This window comes from Wolffia australiana, chromosome 11 (genome assembly GCF_029677425.1).
Source record: "Wolffia australiana isolate 7733 chromosome 11, ASM2967742v1".
Taxonomy (NCBI): Eukaryota; Viridiplantae; Streptophyta; class Magnoliopsida; order Alismatales; family Araceae; genus Wolffia; species Wolffia australiana.
The window spans coordinates 5,234,500-5,255,000 of record NC_135845.1 but is presented as its reverse complement, the minus strand read 5'-3'; the positions used below and the strand labels follow the sequence as shown (position 1 = coordinate 5,255,000).

The following is a 20,501-nucleotide window of genomic DNA, read 5'->3' as shown; positions in this document are numbered from 1 at the left end:
CATCCGAGAACAACATTGCTTTCCTCGGTGTCACAAATCATTGGGTTGACTCTGAGTGGACATTGTGCGAGTGTGTTCTAGGAATATGCCAGTTGACTGGCGCCCACTCCAGTGAAAATATGAGTGCACGTGTCCTTGAACTATTGGAGGAATTTGACTTGAGGAAAAAGGTATGGGTTACAACATAAAAACTTTTACTATTTCTTTCCTGTGTTTTCCTACATTGATGAATCCAATATACGCAAGTGTGTGCAATTACTACAGACTGCGTCGAACAACAGGAAGATGATGACTATTTTAGAGGAACATCTGAAGTTAGAAAACCCTCAGTTTAGTGCAAACTGGCACGTGCTTTGCGTAGCGCACGTGCTGAACCTTGTTGTCCAGGCTAAGATGAACTCACTACGAGTGTCAGATTCGGCATCAGACTCACTGATTATCTGCGAGGATGACATGGCCGGTACGCCCGATGTTGACCAAGGATCCATACTTCTTGCGTTCTGTGCGTCTAATTTGGGCGATGTCATAAACTGACTTTGTGAGATAGTAGCAGGCATATGTGGCTCAACTCAGCGTCAAGAACGATATGTAGTTTGGACTTCCTGATCAAAGAAAAATTCCATTGGACTGCCCAACAAGATAGAATTCTACGTATGCCATGTTAGTGGCTGCTGTCGAGAAGAAGGATGGTATAGATATCATGGCATTGAATCTGTTACGAAAATAGGTCTTATGCGACGAGGAATGGGAAATGGTCAAAGAGTTTGCAGGTATATTGCAACCCCTTTAGTTGGCTGTTACCGTCGCATGTCGTTCAAAATTGCCCACAGCGAATGAAGCAATTATCATTATCAAAGCAGTGATCAGACGCCTCAACGATGTACTGTCAGGAATTAGAGGGGGAAATATTTTACAAGTGAACAGTGTTATGTCCACCAAGCAACGGACATCAGTGTACAAGGCTTGCGAGGTGATGAAAGGTAAGATGAGTAGGTATGCATCAGCTCTCACTCGCAACACAGCCTTCACTGTTGCTGGCCTCGTTGATCCGTCCATGAAGTTGCGTTTGCTAGACTGCAACCAACGGGGTGAAACTGTCATCTACGTGCAATACCATTCATTCAGATTCCTCGGCCTGCTTTCGACCAGAATGGACATCTAGCACGTTCTTCAGTGAAGCACTGGACGAGTTGTTACCAAGTTACCAACATGTGCTGCGACAGTCATGCCATCAATAAGATAACGATCACGTACCGTTTTCCCATTCCGCACTTGCAAGACCTATTCGACATGATGGCTGGATCCACTATCTTTTCAAAGATAGATCGACGGAGTGGATACCATCAGGTTCGGATTCACCCTGGCAACGAGTTGAAGACCAGTTTTAAAATAAAGGACGGGTTATATGAGTGGAGAGTTATGTCATTCGGTCTCTCTAACGCACCGAGTACCTTTCAGCGCCTCATGAATGAGGTACTTCGTGCATTCATTGGGAGGTTTGTCGTCGTCTACTTCAATGACATCCTCATCTACATTCGCTCGAGAGAGGAGAATCTCGACCACCTCCGATAGGTTTGCACTGTCCTTCAGCGCGAACAACTATATGCGCACCCTCAGAAATGTAGCTTCCTCACTTCGGAGGTTGCTTTTATGGGGTTTATTGTTTCCGCCCAGGGCGTTGCCGAAGAGCCAGAGAAGGTCCGGGCTATCACGTCGTGGCCATCACTGGCCAATCTCCATGAGGTTCGGAGCTTCGTTGGTCTCATGACTTTCTACCGACGATTCATACGGGACTTTAGTTCCGTCACAGCTCCCATCACCGACTGTCTCAAGGTGGAGCCGTTCACTTGGACGCCAGCCGCAGAACGAGCTTTTCATCAGGTTAAGCTCATTATGACTCTGGCACCTATACTCTGCCTACGCGACTTCGGGAAGGTGTTTGAGGTTACTTTTGATGCTTCGGGTGTCGGGATTGGTGGCGTCCTCAGTCAAGAAGGCCACCCCGTCGAGTTCTTTAGTGAAAAGCTGAATGACGCCAAGCTTCGCTACTCCACTTACGACATGGAGTTCTACGCTGTTTCCAGCCCCTAAGACATTGGTGACACTACCTCCTATCCATGGAGTTCGTACTCTTCTTGGACCACGAGATGCTCAAGTACTTGCACTCGCAACAGAAGTTGAGTGACCGACACGCGAGGTGGGTCGAGTATTTGCAGGACTACACATTCTTCATCAAGCACAAGAAGGGCAAGGACAACGTCGTCGCCGATGCACTCAGTCGGAGAGCCCATGTGCTAAACGTCATGAAGGTGACAGTCCTCGGATTTGAGACCATTCGACAAGGATACGATAGCTGCCCCAAATTTGGCCCCATCATTGCCAAAGTCGACGAGGCCTGTCCTGCGAACACCGGGACTATGTTATCACCGATGGCTACCTGTTCTATTGGAACAGGTTATGCGTGCCACGCACGTCTCTCTGTGACTTCCTCAATTGGGAATGTCATGCCGGAGGTCTTAGCGGCCACTTCGGTCGTGACAAGACCATTGCGGCCGTAGAATATCAATTCTACTGGCCATCGATAAAATGCGATGTCGGCAACATAGTTGCCCAATGCCGCGTTTGTGCCTTGGCCAAACAGGTCAAGAAGAGCGCCGTGTTGTACACCTATCTACCGACGCCCAAGCGCCCTTGGGACGACGTGAGCATGGATTTCGTCTTGGGATTACCCCGGACGGCGAGACGACACGACTCTATTAGGGTAGTCGTCGATACATTTTCAAAGATGGCGCACTTCGTGCCTTGCGCGAAGACTTCTGACGCCACGAAGGTCGCACAATTATTCAAAGAAATTGTGGCCCTCCACGGCTTGCCAGCTTTGATCGTGTCCGATCAGGATGTAAGCTTCACAAGCTACTTCTGGAAGATGTTGTAGAGCCTCCTCGGCACGAAGCTCAAATTTTCGACTGCCTACCATCAGCAGATCGACGGTCAGACGGAGGTCATCAACTGAAGTTTGGGCAACCTGCTCCGTTCCTTGGTTGGTGAACACCTCGCGACTTGGGACTTGATCATCCCTCACACAGAGTTCACTTATAACTCCTCGGTGAACCATACCATCGGGTTGAGCCCCTTTAATATCGCCTATGGCCAGGCCCCCCGTTGCCCTCTAGACTTAGCTCCCGTAGATCCTCATGTTAGGGTGTCAGAAGATGGTCTTGCATTCGCCCAACATATTTCTGCATTGCATCGAGGCATCCATGATAGGATCACACATCAAAATGCATTGGACAAGCAAGCTGTCGACTTGCATCGCCGACGTTGAGACTTTGACGTGGGAGACTTAGTGATGGTTAGACTCAGGCTGAAGGGGTACTCTCCGGGGATGGCTACCAAGCTACACGCTCGTTGCGCCGGCCCGTTCCCGATCCTCCAAAGAGTGGGCGACAACGCCTACATCGTCGAGATTTCTCCTACGTGGGGAATAAGCTCCACGTTCAACGTGGTGGACCTGGCTCCGTATCGGGCCCCATCTCATCCCTTAGCCCCAGCCTCTCTAGATCCCATCAATGTGAGTGAGTTTTCCGCGACCACTCCCCCAGTTGTTTCACCCGATTGGCATGAGGCAATCGATTGTGTACTGCAGGAGATAATTGACTATGCAGGGTAAGGGGTATCAAGGAGGTTCCTGGTGCGTTGGGCGGGACAAACATGTGTGGATGACACCTGGATATCGGAAGACGAGCTCCACCGCCTTCGGCCAGACCTGCTCCAGCCGTTGCCACCCATCTACCCTAACTCGCCGGAGTCGAGTCCTTCCAACCCCGGGGGGATTGATGGCGCGACACAGCTCGAGACCGTAGGATCATTGCTCAAGGAGTCGGCATCATCATCGACTCCACCAGCAATTTGTGTCCAGCCCGCATGGCAAGCCAAGGTGACGACGCGCACACCCGGATTCAAATACTCCTGGTAATGTCACGCCATCTTCAGTCTTGATTACCGCTTTTATCCATTTTGCGTTTTACATTTCTTGTTTTCTCTCGTACTTCCCTTCCTCATAATCCCGTTGTAGAGAGGGGAAATTCCCATATGAGGATACTTTCCCCTCCCTCCCTTTTGTTGGGCCCAAAACATTTTCCCTTTCATTTTCTTTGTAGTCTCAAAGAGGGCCCATCCACCTCTCCCATATAAAGGGAATGGGTGGGCGTCCTTGAAAAAACACTCTTGAATTTTTGTTGAAAAGTTATAACGTTCAGAAGTTGAAGAGTCCCTCGTTGAGGAAGGAAGAGGAAGAAGGCGGAAGAAGAAGGAGAAAGAACAAGGAAGAAGAAAAGGAAGAAGAGAGGAAGGAACCTGCGTTGCCGAACGCCGCAGCCGCTGCTGGCCTGCGTAGCCGACCCCGCCGCCGCTGCTCGCTTGCGTCGCCGAACGCCGCCGCCGCTAGCCTGCGATGCTGAACGTCCCCGCCGCGGCAGGCCTGTGTCGCCAAAAGGGCACCGCCGCTGCTCGCCTGCGTCGCCAAATGCCGCCACCGCTAGCCTGCGTCCCTGAACATCGCCAAAGCCGCCGCCGCTAGCCGCGTCATCGGACGCCGCTCTCCGTCGTGAGCACCCGTCCCTAGTCCCAATGTCGTGCCCAGGCCGTCGCGCTCCACGCCGCCGCGCCTTGCCCTGCTGCTCCCGCCGGTCGCACACCACGCCTGTGTGCCCAGCGCTGCTGCGCCCGCGCAGGCTGCACACCGTGTCGCCGCGCCCATGTCGCTGCACCCTGCTTCTGCGCCCGCGCCCATGCTGTTGCACCCTGCCTTGCGCCAATGCTGCATCTGCTCCGCTGCGGCCCCTCAGCGCTGCCCTGCGTCGCCGTGCCCCGCACTGCCACGCTGGTGTTGCCGTCCCTGTGCCACTGTGAACGCCGCCCATGCTCGTCATCTCTTCCCCGTGGCCAGCCCGGCCCGTCGCGTTGCCGCCGCCCTCCAATACTGCCCTTAGGTGCCCGTCCTTTTCTCCCTCGGCCTGTCTCCACCGCCCGCGGCTACTGTCGCCTACCCTACCACTGGTCACGACCGCCCCATCGTCGACGAAATTGCAACGGTGCTACCGAAATAGCTGTCGCCCGACGCGACGAGAGGTACCCCCAACCTGCTCTTTTGTCTCTTATCTTTTTCAGTACGTTTTCGAATTGCCTCCACCACGCTCGCGTTAGACGTAGGTGAGAGGCACAGATTGAGACAATGACTTAGAATTATTCGAGAGTCGTACCTGTTCGGTACGAGTCGGGTGCGCCCGTCCCGTGTGAGCACGTCCTGCGGGGACTCCCCGTTCGGCTGCGTAGGCATCGTCGACCCCTTGGACGGGTTCAGGAGGCATGGACTACTCACTCCTGAGGCAGCATTCTCCGAAAGTCGGCACGCTCACGTATTACATCTACACATTCACAGCATTTCTTTCGCACGTCTTACCTGCCGGGCAACATCTTCAGATGGCGACTCAGTCAAAGTCCAAAACTGACCCCTTTAAGGCACCAAGCCGACACACTCGGTGAGGACCGAACGACAACTTGAGGATGTCCGGCATCACAAGGCACCAGTTGCACTGATTAGAAGAAGAGGGATCAGAGAAAGAAGATTTGATGATCGTGGCTGTTCTCATTCTCTCCAATTGTAGAATTTTCAATTCTATTATTTTTCTTTTTTTCCGAATTTCTGAAGATCAGTTATTTTGGATACTGTTTTACAAATTATTTGGGCGTTGATTAACTGTCTTTAGAAACTTTTGCATTAGCCAGTAGATTCCAGAACAGCAATTACGATTCTGACAAGAAGAAGAGGGATGAAAAATAAGAATATTTGATGAGGATGGCTGTTCTATTCTCACTCATTGTACGATTTTGAATATTTTACTTTTCTCTTATTTTCTCAGAATTTTTAAGATGAATTCGTTTTGGAGAGTGCTCTCAAAATATTTGGCTTTTTGGAGATTGCGTTCGCAATGGCCAGAAGATTTCAGAACAGCAATTACGATTCTGGCAAGAAGAAGAGGGATCAATGAAAGAAGATTTGGTGCGGCTTTAAAAAAAAAGACAAGGACAATGTGCGCTTTGGTGTGGTGTGCGGTGCGTTTATGCACACAAAATCGCACCGCCCACTGCACAGCCCCATTTGTGCGTGCGAAAATTCGCAACCCCGGTGCGAATTTTCGCACCGCACCGCACGACCATGTCTAAATTGAGGCATGACCAACACATCACTTTTAAGTAGTAATAAAAGGGGTGCATGGCCTAGGGCATTTCAAATTTCATCAGGAATCCTAATGAAGGCTTTGGTGCCCAGATATGAAGCGCTCTATGCGACTGCAGCTTTTCATTGAAGGCAAGAGAGGCCGATGGACTGTTGAAGAACAACACCCTGCTTAAAGATGAAAAGTAGCACCCTTGCTATCAGCTATAGCATTTGATACAGTCAGTAAGCGCTGGAATCCAACAGAAGGTACACGAAAGTGACTAAAAATAACGCAGCTTTAAATAAGACTGGTTGGTTTCAAAGTCTGACAATTGTAATGTTCATCCTACTATCAACGATCTATTCACTCACCACTCACCATCCATCTTCCAATCATCACCGCATGCCTCCATGTTTATATTAATAAAATCCCACTTTCCTTATACTAATGCAATACCATATGCCCAGTTCATTGAGATTTAATTACAACAAAAGGCACAATAATTTGTTTACAGGAATTTATCAATGTTGAAATGAGCCCAAATGTGATGATATATTCTATGACTGAATCAATAAAAATTATTATTTCCACATGTTCAGATTGAGGATAAATACTCACTGGAGTTATATCTCCATGACGTCAATGATATTTGAAACAGTACTTGTGTAGTAATCCGGATGTATGGTGTTGGCAGGATCATGAAGGGTGTGTAAGTTGGTCACTCCTAAAAAGCGTTAATTGTTAATATAATGAAATCTAGGAATGGAGTAAAATTGTGGGTTAAATAAAAATTTATGTACCAGAAAGAACAAGTAGTGTCTTGCAGCCAGCATTCAGCCCAAAGAGTATGTCAGTGTCCAATCTATCACCTACCATGCACATTCTTGAAGTTGGGACCTTGAATCTGAACAAAACAAAGACTACATGAAGACAAAGAAAATTCACACGTACTCTGCAAGAACAATACATCCCAGTAAAATTAGGAATTTTGCCAATTAAAGCGGTGATATAAAATATTTAAGTAAACTACAATTAAAAAATATGATAAGAACAATGATAAAGGTTTCTACAAACCCCGATCGAACACTTGGAAGAGAGAGGATGAGAGGGCTACAGACCCCGGTCCAACACTTGTGGATCCTTGGGATATCTTCCTTCTTCTTTAAACCATCCCATTGAGCTTAAACTTCTTTCCTCCCCCCCCCCTATGGAAGGGCAATAAATGTTTAAAGGGAAACTACCCAAATGATAAAAGACAAATAATCAAACAGCAGTTTGGGATCTTTTCAGTCTACATGGAACCCGGTTATTGTCTTCATCCGTAGTTTTATCTGTCTAAAAAAGAGATAAAAATTTTCTCCTGTATATTACACAAGATGGCCAGTTTTCGACCACATGAGATCAAATGTGAACAAACGGAAATACCAATAAATTATGGATACTTTAAAATCGATGATCTCACAACAAAATACCTGTCCTGCATGAAATCCATGAGAAAAGTGGAGGGTTTTCCAACAACGATAGGCTCCTTCTGTGTTGCACCACATATGGCACTAACCATTGCACCAGCGCCTGTAGCATCATCAGGATGTAAGGAGTTCTAAATTTTCAATACATAAAATTAAATTTATTAAAGAGGAAATATATGTCTTGTGAGCGACCTGGCCATTCCTGTAAATCTGTTAAGTTTCCAACGGAATCACGGTTTGTAGCAATGAAAAGGCATCCCCTGTTTTCTCGGATGCAAAGAGTTGCATACCTGCCATTCTCAGTTTTCCACGTTGCTTTCATTCATATGCTTTGGAGATATCTTTTGGGATAAGAAAAGGAAATAACAAGTGGAAAGTACACAAAGCCGACCAGAAGGAGAGTTTTCTACTTGTCAATGTCAATATCAATGAACCTTGTTGACATTGATGATGATGTTGACATTGATACATTTTACGGTTGTTTACTATTATGAGGATATTGATGAGGTTAGCATTGGCAGTTGATATAGATGTCAGCTGTCAACGTAGTAATATTTGATTTTTTTTTTGAAAGAAAGTAATATTTGATATAAACCACCGTCGTTATTGCTAAACAAGAAGGAGATGGAGGTTGGTGGGATGGATGTCGCCAATGCCCAACCCCATAAACTTCAACGTCGTCGTCGTCGTCATCAGCATTAATCTTTACATAAAGTATGAATGGCTGATGGTGACGATGTCAGCATAATCAGGACACAAATTAACCATCAAGGAAAATTATTTGTTTTCAGCGCAAAAATTCGAGGAGCTTCCAAAAATGCAGGATTTAACAACTTCATAGTTTAAATTTCACAAGGCAGATATGTTTAGATCTTACTGCATCTTGTAATAATTGATGTACTTGTCAAGACCAACGATGACAGCTCCAACCTGCGCAAGAAAAGAGATTTATCTTCAAAAGAGATAAATATTATTATTTTTTAAATCTGGCATCATTCGAAGAGAAGGATTGACAAACATTTTCATCGTGCTCAAATTTGATATTTGCTTTGAAGTCTACTTGCTTTAACCCATCTTGCTGCAGAAAAACCGAGGGAAAGGTCATTCAAATCGCCCATAAATTAGAAGTGCTGTATCAAATACGTGAATTTTCCAAAAAAATGGTATTTATCTGGGAATCAATCAGAAATTTGTACTACCAGACACAATTAGTGTAATTACGGCCTCAGAGATGTACGTAGAGGAAACGTGATTTTCTGCTGTTTTCAGCATGGATTTAAACTGAATAATGGAATCTTACAGTGCCACCGAGGCATTCATACCCCGCGAGAGCCATTTCTTCAAGTATTCCATCTTCCCCAACAGCATAGACCTTGTAAAGTCGTCAGAAGTAGAGGAGAGTTTTATAAAATCTAAAAAAATTCGTGTAAACATCACCAAAAATCTTAATGAAATCTTCTATTTTACTGATCAAACGGGGTACAGAGTATAAAGAAATAAGCCCAAACCTTCTTATCGCGAGGAAAATCATTCATTTTCAAGAACATCGCCGCCGCAAAAGACGAAGAAAAAATTTCATCCTGCGACCAAACAAGTTCCTGAATAATTCTCTCACAATTTCCGAAAGATTTCCTCAACGACAGAGGAGTAATTTACCTCGCCCACTTCTAAACCCAACTCTTGAAACTTCTTAACATACTGCTTCCGGGACTTTGAAGAATTATTAGTGACAAAAGCGAGTTTCTTTCCCTGAAAAAAACGTTTCGAACGCAAAGTTCAACGCAGTAAACCAAAGCAGTCAAATCAGATGTTCTATCGGATCGATCACAGACCCATGAACGCAGAGACTGCAATGCGTCAGGTACGCCGTCAATAAGCTTGTCTCCCTTCCAGATTACGCCTAAATGCATGAAATAATTAAGTGGGTTTGGATCGAAGATGGAAAAAATTGAAGATTTACCATCGCAATCGAATAGGAAAACATCGACGGATTCCAGAAGATCTTTAGCAGATCGCGGGCAGAGGAAGCGACTGGATGCAGAGAATTGGGGCGTCGGAGCCATCGGTGATTCTCCAATTGGGTTCAACGCGAGAACGATTGGATGGGAGTTCGTGCCGTTGATCAAATTGCATTCTTTCTAAAATTATCTTCAGAAATGCTGCTGAATCTGCTACATTGCCACAGAAAAAATGCCAAAAAAAATGCATAATTTTTTAAAGGATTTGATTATTTGGAGAGAATACATTCCTTATACGATTTGTTTAAGGCTTGAAGCAGTTATACCTGATGACCCATTTATTATGATTAAATATTCCTGATCATACAACTATTCTCTATGTTTGACTCTAAGGTTGAGTATTTTTTTCCAATTTGTGGCCTAACTGTCATTAAACCATTAAATGGATATGTGGATTATAATTTGACTATGGGGAGAGAATTCATTCCTGGTATGATTTGTTGAAACAATTATACTTGATGACTTCCTTGTTATGATTAATTTTCTGGATCATGAAACTACTCTCTATGCTTCACTTTAAAAGTTTGCCTAATGTCATTAACCCGTATTTGATAGTTTTTTTGTGATTTCCTCTTTGTGCCTGAGTTAACTCTTTAACAATAATTCATTGATCAAAGAAATGAGGAAGAGAAGCAAGACTCCAAGGTTGTGACATTGTAATTATTGGATCAGTATTATTTCACCAGGTTCACAGCTAGTTGCATATCACTTCAATTTTGAAAGATACATACATTGTGATATTAATTTTATATATTGAAAGGTTGTGACATTCTCTTTATTCAATCAATCATTTCATTAAGAAGTCCACATCATGTTGTACATCACTTCAACTGTGATATTAATGTGTCTCACCTAGTTACATAAACTTATCCTCCTGATATCATATTTCTTTGACAGAGTGGGAGTGAAAACAATTACAGGTTATAATTCTTAAACAAACCTCTTACAATAGGTACAAAGCAATATTTTAATTCTTAAGTCTCCTTGTAGTGCTTAGCCAAGAATGCACTATACAGATTTATTAACTAAATACATCACATTAGTCAGAAAAATATATATTGTTAAAAACAGAGGTACAGTTTCTATTAATTTACAGTGTGTAACGAACAGATTCGATTCTTATCTAATGAGCAGTCTGGTCATAAAAGTTACCCATATATTGAATGGAATGTCAGTATGGTTGTAGCATCAAAAAAAATATTAGCATGGTGCATTAAAATGTTTTTTTGTTATAGAAATGCTTTCCAATAAATTGAATATAAAATTTAATGGAGGATTAAATATGACATTAAGATATTAAGAATTGAGATCTCCCTTTTTTTGTGTTCCTGGCATAATGTGGAATCAAGCTTAATAATTTACTTTAAATAATACAATTTGGTTGTCCCAGAGAAGATAACAACACCAGAAAATCTACCAATCAGTTTTTTTAAGAAAGAGTGATCCCAATCATCTTGAAGAACTTAATATAGAATGTAAAAATCTAATGTGCTCTGATATTTATATGACTTGAGCTATCTTGTTAATGGACTAAACGTTCTCTACGTGACTCGTTCACCAAATTTACATAGTTCAAATGTCCCTTCTTTGGAGTTTACTATATTCTCATTATTCTATGGTGGACCCATCATCTCTGAATTATATGACATAGATTTAAAATAAAACTGAGTAAGATATATAATAGTCCTGCTCTAGGTTATATTCCAAACTTTTGGAGAAAAATGGGTTTCTCTTTCCAGGGTTGTATTTAAATAAACCGCGCGTTCTATAGTCCTTGAGAAAAATTAACGTTGGTTCTGAGAGGGACCCCCTCAAGAATGTGACATCAGTTAAAATCTCATCAGGCTCGAGTACCTGAACCAAGTTTTAAAAAAATTGATATTTTTCATTTCAACAGGTACGATTGGATAAATGGACCGTATGGTCATATGATTAATGTTTAAAGCTGATGCTCATTCAAGTCGCTATTCAATCAAAGCTGTTTTTTTTTAACTACTATTCAATCAAAGCTGTTTAAATGAAAACTAGCATTTTTTTTGAATTCCTAAACTGATCTAAAATTCTTGGAGGGGATCCTCTAAGAAGCAACATTAATTTTTTTACAAGGCTAACAAAAGATCCACTTTATTAGAATACAACCCTGGAAAGTGATTAATCCCATTTTTCACCAAAGGTTTCGAAACATTTTGAAACCGAAAAATCTTTTAAAAAAAGAAATTATGTAATCTTCCCTTGGACATGACTACTAAATAACTAACTCATTAACACCTCAAGAAATGAATAAGCTCTATTTAAATCTCAAATTTTAAATTAAGCGGTAAACAACATTAACAGGTCAGAGAGATACCTGGGGATTATTCCCTTCTCGGTTCATGCGTCGAGTAACATTCGGAGGAATAACATCTGGACAGGATATACAGAGTGCAGCTTAAAACCGCTACGATCATACGGTAAAGCCGGCGATGCTGAGAAGAACACTGAAGTGAAGCCAAAGCAATTATACCCTCCAAGGCCAGGAACTTAAAAATAGAAACCTCAGACATGCAACTGCTTCTCTAACTGTCTTCTTCTTCCACATCAACTAGGCACCATGGCCGCAGGTGGCACCGCCAGTTCAAGATGACGTCGGCTACCGCTCAACTCCCTCTCCCTTCTTACCATGTCCTTTAGAAGTCGTCTCGCTGTTTCCATTGCCTGAGACGGGCCGTCGACCCTCGAGGCGATATCAAAGGCGATGGTCTCCAACATCTTTGATGTCAATCTCTTGGGCCGATCGTCCCGAAGAATATCTAAAAGCTCTCGGGCTCGCTCCTGCCCCTTTTTCGTGCCGTAAACAGTTAGTCTCAAGAGGCCTGGGATGGCTCCCTCCTTGAGAATCCTCTCTCTGTACTTCTCGCGGCAGCTCTGGCATAACGCGAGTAGAATTCCAGCCGCGTACTCCATGCTGAGATAAGAGCCATCCTCTACAGTCTCCACCATCGTCAGAATCCCGCCGTCGACTTCCGAGATGGCGGACTTCCCCTCCTCGGTGCTTGACAGGGTCTCAAGGAGCGAGCACGCTTTCTCAGCGAACTTTGAGTATTTCTTGGAATCCTTGAGAAGGGCGAATAGCGGGCCCACGGCTTCGACATAGAGACTGGGTCTCAGGCTTTCTTTGCTAGAAGAAAGGTTGTATAGAGCCGTGACAGCGTCGACCTTGCCTTGGATGGTTCCACTGATGAGGACTTGGACTAGGGGCGGGGCCGCGCCCAATGCTGTGATGACTGATCTGTTTGATTCTGCTGCAGAGAGCGTTAAGATGGCTGCGCCGGCCAGTTCCCTCAAGCCACAGCCTTCAGTCTTTAGGAGTTGTACGAGAGGAGGCACAGCGCCCGACTCCACAATCGTGATCTTGTTTCTGGAGAGGGGGCAAAAAACACGGAGACCGCAGTCAAAATCTGTCTATGGCTTGTAAGTTTACAAAAATTTCATAAAATCAAAGGAATCTTCAGAATTTGATCTTAAAAAATATGGTGGTACAACCAATCCAGATTACTCTAATGAAGATAGTTGTTTTTTTTGAAAGATGAAGAAAATAACATATGGAACTGTTTTATTCTAGAGAGAGAATTAGGGTATCCATTGATTGATTGCATTATGATTTGTATTTCTAGGAAAAACAAATGTTCTAATTTCATTTTTGAGAGGAGATTTGCTGATTTAAGTTCCTCGTATACATGAGAGCTCAGTATGAAAAGAGCCAGTTATGTCGATGTTCAAGTCCAAAATAATAATATGAAAATATTAAAGAACATTATGGCATCTGCCCATTGAGTACGCTTACAGTAATAATTGTTTATGGCCGCCATTTTTTTCATATAGTTCATTCACGTAAGGTCGATGGTTGACTTCTACGGTGATGTTTTGAGTTGTAAAATAATACATCTTCAAGGAAAATGGAAGCTAGAGTAGCACAAAGAAATTGGAGCTGGTTCTATGAATCCAAGATAATACGATGAAACAATAAAAGAACATTCAGACATCAGCCCATTGGGTTTACAATCCAGAAGTTCGAGTAGCTCAAGGGAAATGGAGCCGGTAATGGAAAATTAAGTGCTCAAGTCAAAGGAAAGCTAAACACCGTCGGCTACTCTTTCAAGGGAAAAAATGAATGAACACCAGATATACATGAACTGTTTAGAAATTACTAAGAGTTCGAGGAAATTGGTGCTGGTATGGAATAATATGCTCAAGTTGATCGAAAGTTAACCATCATGCAGCAGTTTTTTCCCAAAAAACATAACACACGGTTCCAAGCAATAAATTTGGAGCGCATCGGTAGATAAAATTTCCAGTTAACTAGAATTCATTCAAATCAGCAAAATAAAACCAACCCACCACGAAAGATCATCAATTGAAACCAAAACACCCATCAAAAACGCATTTCACGGCACGGAAGACGCATCCAACAAAAAAACACGATTTCCTAAAAAATCAACGCCTTTCAGAACCCAATTACCGCCAAAACACGCCAAACAAGGGGAAATTCCACAAAAATACAAAAAAAAAAAACAGAAACCCCAACAGACCTCTCATTCCGGACAGCCAGATTAAGCAGGGCGAGGAGCGCCGCCTCCCTCTCCTCCCTTTCCGGGGAGGGAAGCATGCCCACAAGCGGCCCGACGACGGCATCGACGGCGAACGCCGACCGAGCCTTGACCGACGCCCGCGCCATCTTCCTGATCTCCCTCGCGGCTTGCACTCTGGCCGGAAGATCACCGTAAGCCAGCTGCCGCGACAGATCTCTCAGAAGGGCCTGCCTCTTGAGATCTCGCACCGCCACTTCTCTGCTCAGCGGGCCGTCAGCGGCGTAGTCCGGGCTACTGTTGCTGCCACCGCCGCTGCTGGCGCTGCTGCTAGGGTTAGGGCTGGAGCCTGGCCTCTCGCACATCTCTCTTCTTCTTCTCGGCGCTCCGAAGAGAGATACGCCCATAGAGAGAGAAAGAGATGGAGAAAATGAAGTATGAATCTGAAGGGGAGGGGGTATTTATAGCCCCAAGGTATCGTCACTCGCGGTGAGCGTACCGCGCCTTCTAGATGGGATGGAACGGGACGGACGGGATTTCGCTTAGTCTTGTTCGTCTCGTTCTTTCGTGCGGCGGGACGGAAGACGGGACGGGAATTCGTTCTTTCGTAAGGCAAGACGGAAGACGGGACGGGAATTCGTTCTTTCGTAAGGCGAGACGGACGACGGGACGGGAATTCGTTTAGTCCTGTTCGTCTCGTTCTGTCATGAGGACGGGACGATAATTCGTTTAGATATGTTCGTCTATTTCTTTCATGGGACGGGACGGACGACGGGACAGGAATTCTTTTGGAGATGTTCGTCTCTTTCTTTCATGGGACGGGACAGACGACGGGACAGGAATTCTTTTAGAGATGTTCGTCTCTTTCTTTCATAGGATGGGACGGACGACGGGACAGGAATTCTTTTAGCGATGATCGTCTTGTTCTTTCGTGGGACGGGACGGACGACGGGACAGGAATTCTTTTAGAGATGTTGATGACTCTCAATATGTCATCAAATATTAAGAGTTTCTTGAGCATAAAAGCATCAATTGCATCCACTTAATCCATATTGGTTATCGTTCATATGCATTATTTTCCAACTTACTAACCCCACTTGATTCTTTGAATCAAGTGGATTAGAACTCAAGTGTTTGATTAATAAGTTCAGATATGGATTAAGCATTCAAAGGGAAATGAAGTTGATCAAGAGGAGCTGGCGAAAATCAAGAAGAAGAAAAGCCCTAATTTCTCCATTAAGCATGTTTAAGAGAAACCTATAAATAGCCTCTTAAGGGCTCATTGTAGGTTGTCCAGAATTTCTCTCCAAAGAGGCTAGGGCTTGGAGAAGAAGGTGTTCTGCAGACCCTCCAGGAGCTGATGAGCTTTGGAGTTGGAGAGAAGGAACGAGCTGAAGATTAGCTTGGGATTGAAGACCTCCGCCTCGCCGCAAGGACGTGACACGTGGTTGGAGCGATTTCTCAAGCTTCAGTGGTGTGATTCTCTCCATTTCAGACAAGCTAGGTTGGGTTGGAGATTCCCTCCAGTGATCTTCCAACGTTTCCAACAGAGATTGTTTTTCGTTTTTAATTTGATTTGGAGTTTCAATTGATCGAACCGTTCGTCTACTCATCTTCCCCAAAAATCCATTGCTCTTCCCCACAATCCAGTTTGAAATCCCTCTTTGCAGCAGCCAAGCCGTCTACAGCCAGATCAGCCAGCGACCAAGGCTTCAGCCTAGGTCGCCAGCAGTTCAGGCAACCAGCAGCAGAAGCTGCCCGCAGCCCAACCTACCAGCAACCAAGGCCTCATCCTTGGTAGCCAGCAGGCTAAGTCGCCAGCAGTTCAGGCAACCAGCAACAGAAGCTGCCCGCAGCCCAACCTACCAGCAACCAAGGCCTCATCCTTGGTAGTCAGCAGGCTAAGCCGCCAGCAGCAAGAGCTGCCAGCAACCAGCGCCGCCAGCGACCAAGGCCTCGGCCTAGGTCGCCGACCGGCCAGGCAGCTGGTTGGGCAGCAGGGCTGTGCCTAGCTGCAGCGCGAGCGAGCGTCGCCCGCGCGCAGCAGGGCAGCGCTCCGCTGCACCGCGAGCTGCTCGCGCTGCTGCGCAGCGCGGCAGCTCTTGCCGCGGCCAAGCACCGCGCAGCAGCAGCCACACGCGGCCAGGCCGCACGTAGCTGAGCTGCGCAGGCACCAGCTGCGTGCGGGCACCCCCACGGGCACTCCTACACGCAGTTGAGGCCGCGGGCAGGTTAGCCTGCACGGGCGCACACCTGGTGTTTGGCATATTGCCAAAGCAGCGGGTGTGCACCTGTAGACAAGGAAATATTCCCTTGTCTACAGGCTTCGAGTCATTAGTCTTGGAGAGGAGTTGCGTGATTTTATTAGAGATTCTCTCAGACTCCTTCTCTAAGGAAATTAATTGGGCATTCTTGAAGATAACTCCTCTAATTTCAATATTGACATACATCTGATAAGTGAACTGCATTGAAAAGAAAATATCTGCTGTTTTATTTGCTCTTTGAGGATCGACCCTTACTTGCCCTAAGGCTGTGAGGTTATAAGTATTGTTGCATAAGCTCAATCCTCACACGATTTAACGGATAAATAACCAGTAAAAACTACCCCAAAATTGAGTTTATCTGATGTCCGTCTCTTTCTTTCATAGGACGCGATGGACGATGGGACGATAATTCGTTTAGAGATGTCGGGACAGATGATGGATGGTGATTATGGGTGGAGACTATGCCGGGTGGCCAATGGGTGATGGTTATGGTTGGAGATGATGTCGTAACAGATGATGGATGATGGTCGTTATTGGAGATGATATCGGGAGGGATGATGGATGATGGTTTTGGTTGGAGACGATGTCGGGGTAGCTGATGGATGATGGTTATGGTTGGAGACGACGTCGGGGATGATGGTTATATGGTTGGAGATGATGTTGGGGCGGATGATGGATGACGGTTATGGTTGGAGATAATATCACGATGGACGGTGGATGACTGATGAGGGTTATGGTGAGAGATGATGTCAGGATGGATGATGGATGACTGATGAAGGTTACGGTGAGAGGTGATATCAGGATGGATGATGGTTGTCTCTGGAGACGATGTTGAGACGGATGATGGATGACAGTTATGGCTGGAGACAATGTCTGGACGGATAACTGATGACAGTTCAGGCTGGAGACGATGTCTAGACGGATGACGAATGGCTAGAGACGATGTCTAGACGGATGACGAATGGCTGATGATGCTTATGGTTGGAGAAGATATCACAACAGATGATGAATGACTAATGACAGTTATGGTCCGACACAAGATGAGGACAGATGACTGATGATGATTACGGCCGGAAATGTTGTCAAGATGGATGAAAGGGGCATTTAATTTAATAAAACTGATCTTTTTCATTTTTTGTTATTTGTATGGTATTGAGAAGAAAACGGAGTATGCCCAAGGGGGATAAAATAATGGGAAAGAAAAAAGAAAGTACAAAAACTATGGATATATCTGGATTTTTTGAAACAGTTATAGGGAGGAAACATAAATCATATTGTGTCTTTAATAAGACTTGGTTAGGGAAAATTTCTACTTTTTCTTTCATAAAATAAAACATTTTTTAGGCTCCTACTTTTATCCATATTTTTTAGGATTATAAATTTTCCATTCATGATTTCTCAAATATTTTTTTATCTCTTGAAGTGACTTCATAGTTGCGGAGATGAAGATAGAATAAAATGAAATAATAATTTAATATATTAGTTAAGACAATAATATGAAATGAAGAGATGCGATGAAGAGATGAAGGTAAAAGAATAAAATGTACTTCTTCATATCTGAAACAAAATTTTGTTCAACAAGTTTGTCTAATCTCATTGCATAGGGCCATCATCTACTTTACCATGGTTGTTTTATTATTATGAAATGGTAGTTACATGAGCTTTTTTGCCTGACATTGCATGACAAATTGTCCCAAACACGAGCTTGATGCAGCCATGCACAATTATTGGTGATGCATGTTGTCAGGGGAAAAATCTAGTTACATGATATACATCTTGACTATCATATAGGACTCTTTTGGGTGCATGCAGTACTTCCACTTCTTGCTTCATTGAAGCAGGTATAGAGAGTAAAACCTAAAAGAATACTGAAAACCATGACTTGATAAGGAAGCTTTCATGTCTTTCCATTTAAAAACTTAAACACCCTCATGAGGAAGCCACTTATATCCAGATTTTTTGGAGTATAAATTTTCTATTTATAAATCTTGAACATTTTTATCCCTTGAAGAAAACTACATAGTTAAGGAGGTGAAGCTTAAAAATTAGATAGTATTAAACTTAACATTGTTAACAAGAAAAAATCCAATAAACATTGGGTAATCTATGAGATAAAATAAAACCTGAAAAAAACTAATGAATGAACGCAACTTTGGGTACCTTGGGCATAATTTGGTTTTATGTCACCATAAAGTTAATTTGGAAATATTTATTCAGGTAATCTATAAAGTACTAGATTATCTTGTGATGATATTGTGATGTACTAGGTGTTGGGTTCTCAAGGCCTTGATTTGGATGAACTCAAATGATCTGAAACAGAAGACTTAAACGGAATCATAATGACATCAACAAATCATTGAAATGAAGAACATGTGCACAGATCACATCCATGATTTCTTCGATCCTAGAGCGAGACAAATCAAGTTGATCATGTGTGCAACCTCTAGACGTATCCACATGATCCTTGGCACGTCAATTCTCCTTATTCACCTTGACGAGATTTTTTCACCCTCCATCGTCGTTGTTACGCTGTCCCGATCACATCGGGGGTGGAGAGAAGGTGTGCGGAGAAGGTAGAAGAAGGAGAAGGCACTTGAACAATTCTGGCATGGATAAATTTCATTCAAGGCCGTCCCCTATTTATACTAAGTGGGTATTTTTCATATACCCCCCCAAACTTAAAATCAACCATGAATATACTTATGGAAGATATAAAAACATATCACAACAAATAAAAACATACAAATATATATATATATTAACTTTTTAGTAAATATTTTACTCATATAAGTAGTATTTTATAATTATAGGCTATCTTATAGTCAGATAAATACTTCTTAAATACTAATATCCCCTTTCTTAATATCTATGTATCTATCTAGACACTTAATCATATTATACCTAGATAATTGCTTAAATTCTTACTAGCTCTCAAACCTCTACTCTATTCTTCTTCTTCTTCTTCTTCTTTCTTATGTCCTCTTATTAAACTACTTACTCTTATTGAATACTTATCTATCTCTTCACTAACTATAATAATATCATCCTTAACTATATTGTCTAACATCTGACTCCATGATTATACTTAGTATCTATGAGTAAGTAAGTGGGTATAATATAGGATATTTTCCCTTCTCTAGATCTCTTATTAAGCTAATATTCCCTCTGCTTATCTCTTCTTGTACTTACTATCTTTAGTATAATTACTATATCTTACTAACTAACAATTCACTTATCGAAACAACCCTAAAGGCCAGTCCCTGTGGAGACGACCTTACTCTACACTATACAATTTGGAGTAAGATTACAATTAAAATTTTCATTTGACCAAGGTGAAACCAATACAACGACAAATTTAACACCCCATTCTCGCCTTCGTCAACCTGCCCATTAGGCTTTCAAATACCTGACAAAAAAAGAAGCTGAAAATTACAAGGCAAAGCTCTCAACCGGCGGAGAAAAAGAGGTAAAATGGCAGGACAAGAGAATAGAAAATGCCCAAAGGGTTATTTTAGTAATTCTTCCTACGTATAAATGCTCTTTTTCTCCCTCATTTTGCCTCATTCTGGGCGTGCTCTAGCAAGTGGCTGGACAACAGGATAAGGCATTTTCAGAATGCATGTTGTTCAACCTACTTAATTTAAGTTTGTTGAAGTTTTCTCGTAATCTCATCTCTTGTTTGCATTGAAAAACACCGGATCCTGGCAAAATATAAGGATTCAAACTTGAGAGGAAGCATTGAGGGCTCAATAAACTTGCATTGAGGATTTAGGAACTTAGATTTCCAATTTTCCATCACTCTGTCCATTTTCCCTTTGAATCTATCACTTTGTCACAGATGTAACACAATGTGCTGGGATCAAATGGCTCGTGTTACACCACACGGAGGGGGGTGATAATCAAGATGCAACGATGCAGGATGGATGATGCATGTTTAGTGAAAGTAATGAAAATATACAATGGA

At 43.4% G+C, this 20,501-nt stretch overlaps 2 protein-coding genes across 4 annotated transcripts; both read right to left on the bottom strand.

Annotated features, from left to right (window-relative positions):
• Positions 1-6,043: 6,043 nt before the first annotated feature.
• Positions 6,044-9,877, bottom strand: PGLP2 (2-phosphoglycolate phosphatase 2). 3 transcript variants are annotated; one of them, XM_078583114.1, is made up of 12 exons: positions 9,651-9,877; positions 9,523-9,590; positions 9,347-9,439; positions 9,199-9,270; positions 8,991-9,062; positions 8,709-8,768; positions 8,568-8,620; positions 7,883-7,980; positions 7,694-7,793; positions 7,022-7,125; positions 6,840-6,945; positions 6,044-6,409 (listed from the first exon to the last, which is right to left on the bottom strand). In XM_078583114.1, the coding sequence occupies exons 1-11, from the start codon at positions 9,751-9,753 to the stop codon at positions 6,845-6,847; spliced, it is 924 nt and encodes a 307-aa protein (XP_078439240.1). In that variant the 5' UTR covers positions 9,754-9,877; the 3' UTR covers positions 6,044-6,409; positions 6,840-6,844. The 3 variants fall into 3 exon arrangements, with proteins under 3 accessions (XP_078439240.1, XP_078439239.1, XP_078439238.1); XM_078583113.1 differs by having other exon boundaries at positions 6,044-6,406; XM_078583112.1 differs by lacking the exon at positions 6,044-6,409 and having other exon boundaries at positions 6,747-6,945; positions 9,651-9,876.
• Positions 9,878-11,982: 2,105 nt separating this feature from the next.
• Positions 11,983-14,698, bottom strand: LOC144709496 (U-box domain-containing protein 45-like). Its single transcript, XM_078583068.1, has 2 exons — positions 14,277-14,698; positions 11,983-13,105 (listed from the first exon to the last, which is right to left on the bottom strand). Exons 1-2 carry the CDS (start codon positions 14,678-14,680, stop codon positions 12,286-12,288), a joined length of 1,224 nt encoding a protein of 407 aa, XP_078439194.1. The 5' UTR covers positions 14,681-14,698; the 3' UTR covers positions 11,983-12,285.
• Between the last annotated feature and the right edge of the window lie 5,803 nt (positions 14,699-20,501).

Excerpts from the sequence above, each read along its gene's own strand:
- PGLP2 (XM_078583114.1), bottom strand. The coding sequence starts at position 9,753 with ATGGCTCCGACGCCCCAATTCTCTGCATCCAGTCGCTTCCTCTGCCCG. Across the intron at positions 9,440-9,522 it reads TGCAGTCTCTGCGTTCATGG|GGAAAGAAACTCGCTTTTGT; the intron begins GTCTGTGATCGA and ends CGTTTTTTTCAG. Across the intron at positions 9,063-9,198 it reads ATTTTCCTCGCGATAAGAAG|GTCTATGCTGTTGGGGAAGA; the intron begins GTTTGGGCTTAT and ends CGACTTTACAAG.
- LOC144709496 (XM_078583068.1), bottom strand. The coding sequence starts at position 14,680 with ATGGGCGTATCTCTCTTCGGAGCGCCGAGAAGAAGAAGAGAGATGTGC. Across the intron at positions 13,106-14,276 it reads CTGGCTGTCCGGAATGAGAG|AAACAAGATCACGATTGTGG; the intron begins GTCTGTTGGGGT and ends CCCCCTCTCCAG.